The sequence below is a fragment of the Taurulus bubalis genome (genome assembly GCF_910589615.1).
Source record: "Taurulus bubalis genome assembly, chromosome: 10".
Lineage (NCBI taxonomy): Eukaryota > Metazoa > Chordata > Actinopteri > Perciformes > Cottidae > Taurulus > Taurulus bubalis.
Genome location: NC_136598.1, coordinates 3,886,089 through 3,901,830, shown reverse-complemented (window position 1 = coordinate 3,901,830; position 15,742 = coordinate 3,886,089). Strand labels below are relative to the sequence as shown.

Below are 15,742 nucleotides of genomic sequence, written 5' to 3'. Positions count from 1 at the left end.
AGGACCGGTGAGTGACAGAAGTGTACATGAGCCAATGCACCATTCATACAACAATACTGTTCTCATATTTGTTGTGCCTTATTTATTTATTTATTTATTTTTTACCTTAAGTTTACTGTAATTATGTGTGTAATGAGGACCCAGCAAAATACAGTATATTGTACAGAGTAACTGTCTGTTATCTGTGCATATGACAATAAATATTTTGAATCTTGAATAGAAACGTGGCGTGTAAACAACTGAAAGCACAAAACACAAACAGCCTGAATCAGTAAAATCGCAAAAGGCACTTTCATGACGTTTGATAGAGGCATGTGACGGAGTTATTTGTTTATTCTAATACTACGACAGGATAAGAGCTACGCTGGACGAATGATGTCACTTCAACGCTCCTAGTGGCAGCAAGTGAAATTCAGAGTGATTAAAAAAATAAATAACTAAAATACTAAATATCAACATAGATTACAGTACTTTGACTTAAAGAAACTAACAACAATACTTCTCAAATAAGCTCACATTTCCCCATGTGCTGCTCTACATCATCATGTTTCTGCATCACACATTTCTGACACACATTCAATATTTTCATACCAAAATGCATTCAAATACAGACAATTGTCAACTATTCAAAAGCAATGCAGTCTACTCCATCGACCCTCCAATGCGTCCTCCCTTCATGGAGGTTATATGTTTTAGAGAGCCGTTGATTCAACTTATGGTCCTCATGGAGGCGGCAGTTTGTGCTGTGCTCCGTGTGCTGTGCTGTGTTACTGCATTCTAAAGAGAGTTAGATATAAGGAAACTAATTCATCCACCACATTGATATCAATGAGAGCAGACTAAGCATCATAAATATCTCCAACCAGATACAATGAGTGTATTTTACCACCAACATCCTGCTTACCTTACACAAGGATGGTGTGTGTGTCTGTGTGTGTGTGTGCTTTTAGGGACAGGGTGCTGACCTGGGAAGTGGAAGCGGCTGTCCCGGGACCCCTGTGGTGACGGGTTGGTCTGGGGGGTTGCGCTGACACTTGTGGGGATATTCTGCTGGAGATGAGCTGGGGACGAAGGTGTGGAGGAGGTGGCTGATGACGGGTTACTGCTGGAGTCTAGCTGGTTCAAACTGGGGAGAGGTTCCTGGAACACACACATACACACACACACACACACGCACGCACACGCACACACACTATATTTGTAATCTCACCTTGGGGATAAAATCTGCAACAGAAGTCCATAAAAGAATTCCAAGCATATTACTTTATATATATATATTATTTTTTAACTGTACTTACCCTTTTATTAATTGCTTTTGGTAAAGTGCCAAATTGCAGTGGGATCTCTGCTGTGTGATCAATCCGATTATTGATATCGGATGGCACTGATTCTGCTCTCCGCATCCTCGGCACTACAAAACACATCCAAACATTAGCTCATTAAACATCACACTAATGAATATGGAAGGATATGTTTTTTTTCCCCCACACATTTTCAAGTCCATCTTAAAACCATAGACCAGTGCCAATTTTCACTTCATGTAATCATTCCTCCAGTTCATGCCGGTCTTTATAAGACTTGCCCGTGTGCAATGACACACTCCAAAGTGTACAGGAAACTAATAAGAGGTTTCAGCCATCTGAGTGAGACAAACAACGTTTCCGCTTGGTGTTACTTTCTCACCACAGCAGCACAGAATCCCTGTCTGTTCATACTGCCCCTTTACACCGAGGATCATTTTGATCAGTGCACTTTCTGCTGTGTGAGCTGAATACACACAGCAACACATAATACCAGGGGGCTCTGAACCCAACCAAGCCAGTGTCACTACAAAGTGCTCTGTGATGGAAACAGAGAGCGGCGAGACCCAATGCACCTTGAAAGAGTCCTCGGCTAGCATGACAGGGGCCCCTGGGGTTTAAGATGCTCACGATGAAATCACCAGTTCCAGTCCAGGTGGCAACCTTTGTTACATGTTATCAGAGAGGTGTGTTGATAACTCTGTCAGTTGGTGCAGAGTCTCCCATCCAGGAGTAATGAGCTGCTGGCCGCGCACGTGGAATGCACTGCGGACGGATTTCAGGTTTGTTTCTGTAAAGTTTGTGTACTGAGGTCACACAGATACTGGTATTCAGAATATGCAGCTTTTTATATTATAGACTAACACTTTCTTCATGAAAAGTGCTTGTATTGATGAACATGTAGCCATGTTTCACACAGAAAACTGAGGATGTGATTCATTGAGATGCATCGAGAATCATTGAGTAGATGAATTGTAATGAAATTGAATCGTGAGGCCAGTGTCAGAAACGTAAAAAGCAAGGACAACTAGATTTATTGAACTTCCTCCAGATTGTGAAACCAAACCGACGGCCTTGCCGTGTGTAACGCTGTAACGTTTGCAAACGACTAACTAGACCGTGGAGATCCCATAGAACGGGTTACATGTTGGAGATATTTTCACTGAAATGCAGGAGAGATAAAGGTAATAGAGGTACAACCTTTAACAACGTGCACTTCAGCTGGACTCTGTACTGCCACCAGAGTAAACAGCCCTATTGAACATGCGGATTAATGCTATGGCGTCACAGAGCAGAGAATAAATGGATCAAAGAGACACAGCGCACTGGACATTGGCTTTGTTTGTGGTAAGAACACGCGTCCGAACATGTTCTCCCATTCGCCCCCTAGTGGCTCTAAGACTTAAATTGGGTAAGGTTGGAGCTTGCTTACACACACACACACACACACACACACACACACACACACACACACACACACACACACACACACACACCTCATTTATAACTGTTGCATAACCACAAAACGGGGCCGGGACCTGTAAAAAACTAACTTGACGGGAGAATATGTGCATCTGTACGGAAACTCTGACCCGCGTACGGACATTTTGGAGACGCGGGGAAACTGCCGACGCAGATGGTGAGGTGGGGAATTGAAGCTGGATTGTAGAAATGAAATGTAAATGAAATGTTAATGCAAACATCAGTTTGCATTAATATTTTCTCTTCATCAATAACAGTCAAACCAGCAGTGTTAGTGGTCAGCTGATGAAACTACCATCAGCTGTAAAACACCGCCAGCTAGCATTAAAGAACTGCGGGGCAGAGCGTCAGTAATTTCCAATAATCAGCAGGCTGATGTAAGGCTGAACCAGCTATGCACATTTACAGGTGGAGTGGGTTCCATAAAAGGAAATAGCTGACTGTCAGCGTACGCAAGGTTTTATAAATGTGATTATCTTTTGTCGGACGTGTTTTTCCTCCTTTGTGGCCAGTGTGAATCCTACGCTCCGTTTTATAAATGAGGGCCATGTCTATAGACCCAGCTGACTTCCTGAAGGTCACGAAAGAGCTGACAGACCTCTGCAGTACTTCAGTAGAGCATCAGCAACAGTTGGAAAGTATTTCTCTGGTAATTCAATGTAAAAAAAAGTGAAAGAAAGCGCTTACATGTGAGAAAGGATATCCGACATGAGGGAGCATCTTTGGTACATTTGTTGTGGCACTTTAACCTGTGAACAGACACGACCCCAATGAGACCACAACAGGCGCTAGCATCATCACACGGAGTGGGGAGGTTATATCGACAGCCTCTTACTTGCAGTGTTTGCACTTGACACCAAACATCATGCTCCTGCGACACACTTGGCACGTCTGGGAGAGCCAGGACTTGGTGGAAAACCTACAAAAGGAAGAACAAAATGTTTATTTATCACAATGACATTCAGATGAATTCACCTGATGCCAGTCAGCTCCTACATTCAGTGAGTGGATATTGAATGGAGGGTTATCTGGCTTGGGATTGGAGACCCCACATTAATGACAGAAAGCAACAGATCCTTCCTTTATGCACCCACAGGTGCATAAAGGAAGGATCTGGCTCCAGTAGTGACCCAAATCAAGCACTGAAAAGCCTTTACTATTGCCACCCCAACTTCATGGAGCAATACTAAAACTAAAGGTATACTTCACACAATATTTAAGCTAAACCTCAAATATGTTTGCAATTAAAAGTAATATAGGAATGCAACAATCTGACTTTTTCAGCCGTGATTCCATACCTGGGTTTGGGTATCGGCTGATACCGAGTCCTGATCTGACTCTTTTATCGACCCTTTAACACTCAACTCTCCAAGCAGCTTGTGTTGCATAACTCAACACGTGTTGTAATAGTGTAACCAGACAGGAGGTGTACAGGGTTGACAGTGACTGACCTGTGTGTTACAGCCAGGCCAATGTCTCTCCTCATGGTCTGAGGGGAACTCCTGTGCATGGCCACATCTGTGGAGAACATCAGAGCGTTGTATGGGACAAACACAAAGAGAGGCAATGGGGAAAGCAAACAGAATCACAGAAGGAACCCAGGCCAGTGTCTGTTGTGTGGACTCACTCTCCAGCAAAGAGGGGGTGGCCGGCATCATGTAGGGGGCAGAGGCTGGGACGGGGCCGGGTGTTCGAGCAGATAGCAGCGGTGACCGCAGCGCCGAGTCCTCAGGACTGTTACCACAGCCGTTGATCTGAAGAGCACCCAGCGCTTTGTTCTTCTTCCCGACTCTGCAAGGACAGAGAGCAACTAACACTGCTGTACACAGCGGGCCACTTCACTGAGGCTGCAGCTGCACAGTGCAGCGGCATGGCAGCGGTAGCAGCTAAACCACAGCGGGATAGTGTGTTGGGATGTCTCAGGGTTCATACACATTTTGGCCAATGGATTTCCATGACTTTAAAGCAAATTTCCATGACCAAACCTTTTGTGAAATCTCGGTGTAAACATGAAAAAGTGAGAAAATGTTGTCTTTCTTTTAAAAGTATATTAATTATTTCAAACTCAGCGTAAATGAACGACATGAACACATGAATATAACACATTTCCATGACTTTTCTAAAACTTTTAGGATTTTATTTTTTTCCAAGGAGTTTTCCAGGCCTGCAAATAACCATTTTAAAATTCCATGACTTTTCCAGGTTTTCCATGACCGTATGAACCCTGTCTACACATTTACCAGGCGAGGTGCTGAAGTTTGTCCTGTGGTGGTTTTACAGAAAAGGCCATGAACTCAATTCAAAGTTAGAATCCATTGGGAGGAAAGTGCTCCATAAGTTACGTGGCAATCTGCCTGATGTATTAAGAGGGGACCTGTTCTCCAGCAGCAGAACCTCAGACTGAATGACTTTACATTTCATCTTCTGGAGATCACAAACATCCACAGCAAGCACTGTAGTTGTTGGGTGACGTTTTCCCTTCTGTGCGATTGATCTTAATGATCAGAAAATCATCCAGTATTTTCAATATAATGACTTACTTAATGGCTGAGGCTCTACCGCAGGGGTGTCAAACTCATTTTCACCCCGGGCCACATCAGCATCATGGTCGTCCTCAAAGGGCCGGTTGTAACTGTAACACTGTATACATTTAACTCCTCCCGAACATAATGTTAAATAACTGTCTTTGTATTAGATTATTGTTTATTCAAGTGCAACAATATTGTACATGCATTTATATAAATGTAAAAATATATGTAAGCAAATTTCTCTGTTACTAAAATCCATTTAATTTAGGGTTAAGAAACCCACATTACTAAATTAAAATAAATATACAATTATATAAGATCAAACTTAAAACAGAAGAAAATAACAAAGACAAAGATCAAACGCACGTTGTTATATTAACTTTCTTCAAAGCTTTTTTGTCACAGTTGAGAAGGACATAACTGGTCCAACAAATAATTGTGAGCAAATAAGAATATGCATGTGGTCTGGGGCAGTGGTTCAACTGGTCTGGGGCAGTGGTTCTGAACTGGTCTGGGGCAGTGGTTCAACTGGTCTTGGGCAGTGGTTCTGAACTGGTCTGGGGCAGTGGTTCAACTGGTCTGGGGCAGTGGTTCAACTGGTCTGGGGCAGTGGTTCTGAACTGGTCTGGGGCAGTGGTTCAACTGGTCTGGCTGCAGGACCCACCTTGACCCCTTAATGACAAGCTGAGATCTAATGCGAGGAACATTTTCAACTTCTCAAATTGATTTAATGATATGGTGCAGTTTAAACCTGAGAAAGTACACAATATCACAGTATGCCAACACAAAAATATTCCCTTTTACACTCAATTAAAAACCAAAAAATGCATCTTAAGGACATGAGGTAATACAACACACATAATAATTGTATAACTTCAGCCTTTTTTAAGGCTCAGTGTTTTCATGCACAAACATGGAATGAAAAAGGTTGGGAATAAAATGAACTATCACAAATAGTCCAACGTGTAAACTCACGCTTGTGTGAATAGATGGCATTCCACTGCATAAAAAAAACGCCTTCAAAATAAAAGCCCATGCAAAGGACCGCGATTCACTGAAAACGGGTCTGCGAAGCCGTCGCGGGCCACATAAAATTACCTGGTGGTCCGGATTCGGCCCACGGGCCTTGAGTTTGACACCAGTGCTCTATCGGAAGGCAATAACTTATGTCTCATCAATTTAGTTTAGCAGCTGAAATGTAAAGTACATGTATAAACATCGCTCATCGTTACCATGAACACACGACTGCAGTTCTAAAAACCCACCTGTGTGTCGCCAGCTCCTCGATGCGGTTGGTCAGCTGGGACTCATGACTCTTGCTTTTCGACATTGTAATGTTGGGGAGGAGCTGCAGCAGCTTGCGTGAAACTGGTGGTGGTGTATGGGAGGGCTTGCCGCTCTGCGTCTTTGAGGCTCGAGTGGCTGGAGGGCGGCTTGGCTCCAGGGCGAAGGCGTCCTCAGTTAGGACGCAAGCTCTCTGGGCCTCTGAACAAGGTACCACCGAGATGGAGATGGAGCGGCCGTGGGTGCTGGTGGGCTGCAGGGGGGCGGAGGGTCTAACGGAGCTGGAGGGGAGGCTGACGGGAGAGAAGACGTCGGTGTCCTGTCGGGGCTCAGAGCTGCAGGAATCAGGACTCGGATCACCTCCAGTCACAGATAAAGATCCAAAATTAGTGCACAAAAACTTCAAATATACTATACTTGAGTTTACCTTTATAATGTGCATAGAACACTTAAGGGCCAGTAAAATACATAAAATGATTACAACTTTATTCATGTTGCGCAAAGTGCACTAACACAAACAGAGCACAGTGAAAAACAGGCATTTGAAAGTATAACACAGAATAACAAAGCCAGCAGCATAACAAGGAGAACATTTGAGACACAAAACATTGTTCAAATTTATGTCAACGGAGCAAACTCCATTAGCTGAAGAAAACCATTTGCTACAGTCGAAAGCCTGGGGAGAAGCTTATACAGCAGGTGGACGTTGAATCAAAGTCTAAAAAGGGTTAAACGAGGCCATGATTCCCATAACTTTTTTCCATGACCAATCATTTAGTGAAATCTCGGTGTGAACATGAAAAAGTGCGAAAATGTAGTATTTAAACTAACAATGAGAATATAAAGTATTGATATACTGGATTGATGCAGGGCAGCCAGGCTCACCTGCGTCATTGGCACTCTTCAGACAGGAGAGGGCGGCAGTGAGGCGAGAGCGGTCTTCTGAGTTGGAGCTCAGGCGTCTCATGTTGTCCTGCAGCTCAGAGCTGGAACTGTGCAGCAAGCCGTCCACTGAGAGCTTCCCTGCTGCAGCCTGCAGGAGATAAGGAGGACAGAACTGTTACAGCCATCAGCAGGACTTACACAATATGTCCACTCTTCTTTGTCCATGGTAATACACGTTTCACTGAATCTGTTTATGCATCACACACAAACAAGGAAACTTTCTTAATCATGAAAATGCCATCATCAAATAGAAGTACTGGTAGACTTTCACCAAGCCCTAAAGACTGTACGCTTCACAACTACAGCCTCCACAGTCACCGTTACACTGAAATCAGGACCTCTGACAATCTCAACAAGAACTATCATGAGGAGCATCTCACAGGAGTACCATGTAGCAGACGAGGTTGTTATTCTAGTTGAGATGTCTACACATACGTATACATACTGCCCAGGAGAGGAAGGACACGCTTACAGGAGAACAAGGGGAAAGAACCCCTGTAGTAATGTTCGGTTTACACACAGCATGCGTCACATGCATTTGGATTCTCTTTTCCAGTGAATGGGATAGTGACAGTGATGGAACTGACTCTTTGACTTGTCGGGCTTAAGAGCAGAAACATCTGAACAACAATTTGACATGCACATGCTCAGATCAGAAGTTATTGCAGCTTCACGAGGTGTACGTAGACCTCCGTGTACAATACGTAGCACACTTGAGTTGAGCGGATTACAAAACAACCATGCAGAGAACATATCCTGTCCGTGGCAGACCAGGGACCATGAGTGACCAGGGACCAGTCTATCAGGATCCTCAAAACCTAAACTAGAATTACTGAATGGTAACTGGACTTCGTTATCTCTTTTCTAGACTTCCGTCCACTCAAACCGCTTTAACATTCATACAACGTAGGCACGGCTATGGGAGCAATTTGGGGTTAAGTGTCTTTCCCAAGGACACATTGACTTGGTTTGAACCGCCGATCCTCTGAGCAAAGGACGACCCTGCTCTACCACAGTCGCATTAAGTTATGTTAATATTTCATTCTTAAAGAAAGTAAAAGGGAAGAAAAGAACGAGTCAGCAGGATGCAGACATTCTCTCCATGGTGCTCATGAGTAGCAGCTGTTCCGGTGGTCTGTACCGAGGCCACACTATGCAGCCGTTACAGTTACATACCAGCATATTGAAGCCTCCTTCTCTCTGCCTCAATAAAAGATACTAATCTTAAATCTGCTGAATGCTAACCTTTGCAGTTACAGTTCATAGAAGAGTGTGCATATTTGAAACAAGAATAACTGGTTCTAAAGGGGCACCACGGAAAGTTTAAATCTTCACCAAAGCAGCAGGACAAGCTTCAACAGAGTTGATGCAAGTGGAGAAGGGAAGGTATTCTGTGAAACGCTGGCTCACCTGACAGCTGGGTGTCGAGAACCCGGAGCTGTCAACAGGCTGAGTTACTTCGTATTCAGTAAGAATTAAAAGACCAGCTTGTCGTACAGGAACAATTGAGCCATTTGCAAACAAAAACAGGAAAGAAATGAGAACCAGAAGTATGGGTCACAGAATTTACCATAAAGGGCATTTGGGGAAAGATCCCCGTGGGTCTAAACTGTGATGTTTAAAACCAGTCTACTGTCTGAAATAACAAACCTGATGCAACACTGATTCCTGGACTCGGCGGGCAAAACCCTGACAACAAGGTTTACTCTGCACTGCTATTATTTGACTGGAATGTGTTTTCTCAGCCCTTGGTGTGTGTGTGTGTGTGTGTGTGTGTCTGTGTGTGTGGTGTGTGTGTGTGTGTGTGGTGTGTGGTGTGTGTGTGTGTGTGTGTGTGTGTGTGGGGGTGCTTAATCCCCTGGCAACTGGCTGTTTCCTGCATTGTGTCCATGGTAAGTGAAATGGACAGGCCGGGGCAACAAAAGGCTCAGTATTTGGATGTGATGTATCAAGGAGACAATTGTGGGGCCCACATTAACATTGCACCTGTAATAAGAACTGGACATGGACCCCCCCCCCATATTCAGATTGGTCTAGAATAGCATGAAGTATGTAGTCTGGAGCTGATCAGTGTGTTTCTGTACTTTTCAGTGTGTTCATGTACTGTTGCTCCTGTTAGTAAAGAAATTCTTAAAAAGCCATGCACGCCTGGATCTCCTGCGTCCAAGTGCGCAACACAATGCTGAGACTAAATTGGAGACTTTTATATTCTGTGCAAAAACACAATTTTTAAGTTCAGCTGAAACTAATACGAGGCTTCAGCAGTCTGAGTTAAACAAATTAGGTGGATACCTTCCAATGTTACAGCTTTGAACACAACGAACATTTTTAACAAAGCAGCAGGTTGCAGCTTTGTGGAATCTGACATCGTGGCACCAATGACAAGCATCAAGCATAACTGTATAGAAATGGCCCACGTTCTCGCTGATGGTTGTGTTTATTGATGTAGGTCATATAGAGGCATGAGACTATCTGCAGGGTAGATACATGAGAGCCTAAGGAGGATATATATGGCCTAGCATGTCTGTCTGTACTACAACCTATGTCTCCATTTATCTGGGATAGGACCTGTGTGAATCATGGCTCTGTCAGTCATACTTCAATTCACAAGAAGCAAGATGTTGTTATAATCCCTGGAAACGTGTGGCCTGTGACTGACGGAGACTACCCTTTATGTCCCATGTCTGACCAGCAGTCAAAGCTGACTTCTTTTAACCATGACCACATTGTTCCAGAACTAGAACAGCAGGGTTTTTTAGAACCCAAACTGTGTCTTTCCATTCCCTTTTCAAAAAGTTATTTCAACCAAAATCCCAATCTTTCCCCCACCATGTAATTTTTTGTGCTTTCAAAACCTTAACCATAGAAGGCCATATAAATGAAATGACAAAATATGCTGGCCTTTAGAATTACACACAGATCTTCTGATCTGATGCAGCACAACCTTCCAAAACCAGATATGTATCTGTTTTTTGTGGGTACGTTTTGGTTAGATCGGCGGCATGGTTACAATAGTTAATACCTGGTTAGGGGAATCATGTTTGCATTCATGGCTGGTTTGAGAGATTCAAAGGGCATATCTACCTGCACAACAGAAACTGTGGTTGCAAAATCATGGTTCCAATTCAAAATACAAAACATGAGTTTAAGCGCCTTTTGCAATGAAAAGGAGAAGCATTCAAGACTCAAGGCTTCACCCTGGTGACAGTCCTTGAGTAACTTCCTCCAACATGTTTCTCCAAAATGCTTCCAGCACTTAACACACTTTCATAATCATTGCTACAAGTTACCGAGATCTTTGAGAGGAATTCAGACGTGTCTGGATGAGAGAAGGCGGCTGCAGCCAGAGACAAAGAGCTTCAGTCTTCTTGCACAGCTTCAGTGACTCACCTTATTCATTACATCAGCACTTGACGCTGACCTGATGAATATTCCCTCTCGATCCATCTTATCGATCCTACTCTAATTCAGGCAGTGCTGGTTTTATTAATGCTGTGTGCCAGGCTTCATGTCTTAGTGCCATACATCATTGTATGCATTTCACATTAAAGTATCATTAGTGTGTATTACTTAACTCTTATTCAATTATTGACATTGACCTTGAGGGAAATACCCTCTTGGGACTCCATTCCAGGAACTATTCGAGATCTACGGACATACAATTCTTTCAAGGCACAACTAAAGAAATGGTTGATTGGTGCCCAGCTGTCAGCACTAGAACATAACTGCTCCTTGCTGTCCTCTTTCTGTTCGTGTTGTACGTTCCCTCTGTTTGTCTGTTGTCTGCTGTCTGTCTGTCTTGACTTTGCCGGTCGACCATTCATCTACCTGCATGTCTTTTATTTTATTGTTATTGTCTAGCTGTGTTTGACTGTTGTGCACGTATTGTAAAAGCGTCAACATTTTATAACCCTTGTATATTTAATCTTATTTCTGATTTTAGGTTTGTTTTAGTTTTTTAACATCTCCCTCTCGGGACTACAGATGGAAAATAGCCTCTTGTCTAACTCTGGCACATTTAACAGAAATGTTTTTTATTAATGTGCACTGTCTCCTTATTAAATACACATTGCTGCTAATGAGAACAGGTGTGTGTGGATGGGAAGCACAATAGTTTTTGGTCGTGCTGTATCAGGTCTTGTTGTATCCTGTGTTGTGCTGCAACATGTTGGACTAACTTAATTCAAGTGTATTGAACATGCGGATTAATGCTATGGCGTCACAGAGCAAAGAATAAATGGATCAAAGAGACACAGCGCACTGGACATTGGATTTGTTTGTGGTAAGAACACGCGCCCGAACATGTTCTCCCATTCGCCCCCCTAGTGGCTTAAGACTTAAATTGGGTAAGGTTGGAGCTTGCTTACACACACACACACACACACACACACACACACACACACACACACACACACACACACACACACACACACACACACACACACAAAACATGGATCGTGTTTGGCGCTAGCTTACTACTGTTTCTGAAGGTGACGAAAGCAAGGAAGGAGCAGAAGACAGGAAGACAAGACAGACTCTTTCTTTTGAAATCCCAGAAAACAGACAGAATATCTTCCTCTGATTTTAATCACTGGTTTCTCACGCACATGCAGGAACACACAGGAACAGGGTTGTGAGGGACCAGAGTCCACTCTCACAGGCACGTGGGTTTGCATATATGCCTCCACCTAACAGACAAACACAAAGCTGTCCCAGAACTCAACACTACCAACAAACAGCTGAACAAACAGAACAAACACACACACACACACACACAAAACATGGATCGTGTTTGGCTCTAGCTTACTACTGTTTCTGAATGGTAGCAGCAACATTTCAAAATGGCAGAACCTCGTCTGTCCACGATCCTCTATCCCTGTGTGTACGGTGGGTCACTGCTGGGTCAGAGCAATTCATACCATCCAGTGTTTCCCCTAGGTTTACAGCTTCAGGGGGGGGGGGGCGCACAACGACGATGACGACAGCGACACAAACACTTAAAGTAGTGGTTCTCAAACTTTTTCTGTAAATAACTTTTATAAATAACAGAATAAAGATAATTGCAATCCCTTTCAAGTAAATCAGATTGCTCCATCAGACAATTTTTTATTTTTAAATTGCAATCACTTAGAACAATGAAAATAAAGTTATATATGTGCAAAAAACAACTAATATTTAGTTACTACTAAATGGCTCATTGTGGAAAACAAACAGCTATTTTTTTTTTCCCAAACAAAACAGAATGAGTGCAGGTATGTGAGCATCAGGTTGCATCAGTATTAGTGGAGCAGTGAGCCTCTACACGTCTTTTATAAACAGGGTTGTAGATTTGATACAAGGCGAGTGGCGCATACGCAAGGGTTAACGGCGTAACATAAACATTTTTTTACAGCCTAGCATAGTAGTTCAACTTTTCACCTATAATCGAACTCCGGCACAAAAAGGTGACGGACGGTATTATCTAGAATCTCACAAGCTAATAAATAGGCCAGCTGAGCAGGTAGCCAACCCAATAGAATTAGACATGAACCGTAGGCCTATGGCAATCAATCAACACAGCAATCAAGCAACACATAAGTCCCACAATATATTGTATTGAAAGATCAGAAGATAGCAGATTCAGCCACTATAAGACATTTAAAAAATAGGCCTAAAAAGGTCTAAAATTATTAGGCTAACACATCCAGCAACAACATTAACAACAACAATAACGATAACAACACACTCAACCACAACACACTGTCCGGTGTTTGTCCGAAACGGAGCGGAGCACAGTGTCACGGTTCAGCGCCACACTTTTCTTTAAGTTATTTTCATCCTGTCTGCCTGTCTGTTCACTAACTGTCCTGTCATTTCAGATGCTGCTGCACGCCCCCTTCATCAGTCACTCCCTCCTCGTCAGCCCTCATTCCTTGCACCTGGTCCATCCCTGTCTCACCTGTAGCACATTCCCTCATTAGTCTTCACTACTTAGGTCCCCTCACTTGCGCTTGTCCGCTGCCAGATTGTCTTGTGTTTTTTAACCTAGCTCGCCAGCGTTCCTTGTGTGTAACCTGCCGCTACATTACAATCTGGCCAATTATGGACCCAGCACAACCTTCTGCAGCAAGCCGGTTCGAGAGGATCGAGAATGCCCTCCAGCAGCACGAGGCGCAGATGGTCAGCTTCGCTGCGGAGACACGGCGGTCTGCAGCAGTCCAGGAGCAGGCTATGACGGCGATGACCGCCCAGATGCTACAACTGACAACGGTCCTGACCCAGCTGGTAGCCGCTGCGCCGTCTCCTGCCTCTCCACCTCCGGCCTCTCCACCTCCGGTCTCACCGGCGCCTGTGCCAACACACGAGCCTCGTGTGGGTACCCCGGAGCGGTACGCTGGAGAACCTGAGGGCTGCAACCCATACATCACAAACTGCTCCATCCTGTTCTCTCTGCAGCCCCACACCTTTGCCTCGGAGGAGGCTAAGGTAGCCTTCACCATCAACCACCTGACTGACAGAGCGCGACTGTGGGGTACCGCTGAATAGGAGAGACACACGACGGCCTGCTCTTCGTTCCTGTTGTTTTCGGGGCGGTTTCCAAGGGCCCAGATCCAAGCGGGGGACTAGCAGAGCTGCGTCAGGGAGACCGGACTGTGGTGGATTATGCCTTGGAGTTTCGAACAAGAGCACGCCTTAGCGACTGGAACGAGGCAGCACAGTGCGAGGTGTTCTTGACTGGGCTAGCGGAGTATGTTAAAGATGAACTGATCTCCTTTGATTTGCCTGCCAGTTTGGATGGCTTAATAGAATTGACTTCCCGAGTGGACAGACGCATCCAGGCAAGGCGACAGGAGCGACGCAAGGGGGAGACAGATCGCCGCGCTTTCAACCAACGTCGAGCTCCACCAGCTTCACCTCGGCCTCTCAACCAGTGGAGGTTGAACCCATGGAGGTAGGGCGCACCAGTCTCACCCGCGAGGAGCCGGGAGCGCCGTCGCCGGGGAGGTCTTTGCCTGTACTGTGGCCAGGCTGGTCACTTCATATCCCGGTGCCCAGTAAAAGACATGGCTCGCCCGTAACAGGGGAGGTACTGGTGAGCCGAACCACAAGACTCTCTCCCAACCAAAGACCCCTTTTCCACGCTCAGCTGCTACTTGTGAACGGATCACAGACCCTAGCTACGTTCATTGACTCTGGTGCTGATGACAGCTTCATTGACGAGGACCTAGTCCGTCAGCTGGGTATCGAGCGGGTACCGCTGCCATGCCCTGTTCCTGCTAACGCTCTGGACGGCCACCTACTGGGGACAGTGACTCACCAGACCGCACCAGTTCGTATGCTCCTGTCGGGTAACCACCTGGAGACCATTCGGTTTCTTATCCTGCGGTCACCCCAGCATCCACTAATCCTGGACACCCCTGGCTCCGCCGCCATAACCCCCATCCTGCGAGTCCCCGACCCAGAGAGACAGTTTGTGGTGGAGGTTGACGCCTCCGATGTAGGGGTGGGGGCCATCCTGTCCCAGCGGTCTGCCAGTGACCAGAAGCTCCACCCATGCGCCTTCTTTTCTAGGCGGCTCTCACCGGCAGAGAGGAACTATGACATAGGGAACCGAGAGCTGCTTGCCGTTAAGCTGGCCCTTGAGGAGTGGCGTCACTGGCTTGAGGGGACCAGTCTGCCATTTTTGTGTTGGACTGATCACAAGAACCTTGAGTACATTCAGTCCGCTAGGAGACTGAACTCTCGGCAAGCCAGATGGTCTCTGTTTTTTACCCGGTTTAACTTTCCCTCCGTTACCGGCCCGGAACCCGTAACGTCAAGCCGGACGCCCTGTCACGCCAGTTTGTGGACAAGGGGGATTCCACCCCTTGCACTGACAAGATCCTGTCTGCCGCTGTTCTGGTTGCCTCTATCACCTGGGAGGTAGAGGAGAGAGTCAAGGCTGCCCTGAAGGCCCGGGCCGAGCTCCTGTCCCCCTGACCGCCTGTTCGTTCCCCAGACCCTGAGGTCCGAGGTCTTCCAGTGGGCCCATAGCTCCAAACTCACTTGCCATCCTGGGAGCCAGCGTACTAAGGATGCCTTGCAGCAGAGGTTCTGGTGGGCTACTCTGGAGAAGGACACCCGGGAATTCGTCAACGCCTGTCCTGTCTGCAACCGGCACAAACCTTCCCACCAGGCTCCCGCTGGTTTCCTGCAACCTCTGTCTGTGCCTCATCGGCCCTG

General features: G+C 45.5%; 1 protein-coding gene across 1 annotated transcript in view; it reads right to left on the bottom strand.

Moving 5' to 3' along the window:
• LOC306742063 (kinase suppressor of Ras 1-like) overlaps positions 1-15,742 on the bottom strand; it is a gene marked incomplete at both ends in the record, with an annotated part of 37,543 nt that overhangs the window by 3,899 nt on the left and 17,902 nt on the right. The window contains 8 exons of the mRNA XM_079224402.1: positions 966-1,140; positions 1,299-1,411; positions 3,471-3,532; positions 3,619-3,702; positions 4,235-4,301; positions 4,411-4,574; positions 6,577-6,955; positions 7,481-7,628. Of these exons, the coding sequence (XP_079080528.1) occupies positions 966-1,140; positions 1,299-1,411; positions 3,471-3,532; positions 3,619-3,702; positions 4,235-4,301; positions 4,411-4,574; positions 6,577-6,955; positions 7,481-7,628 (1,192 nt within the window). The remainder of the gene's footprint in view (positions 1-965; positions 1,141-1,298; positions 1,412-3,470; positions 3,533-3,618; positions 3,703-4,234; positions 4,302-4,410; positions 4,575-6,576; positions 6,956-7,480; positions 7,629-15,742) is intronic.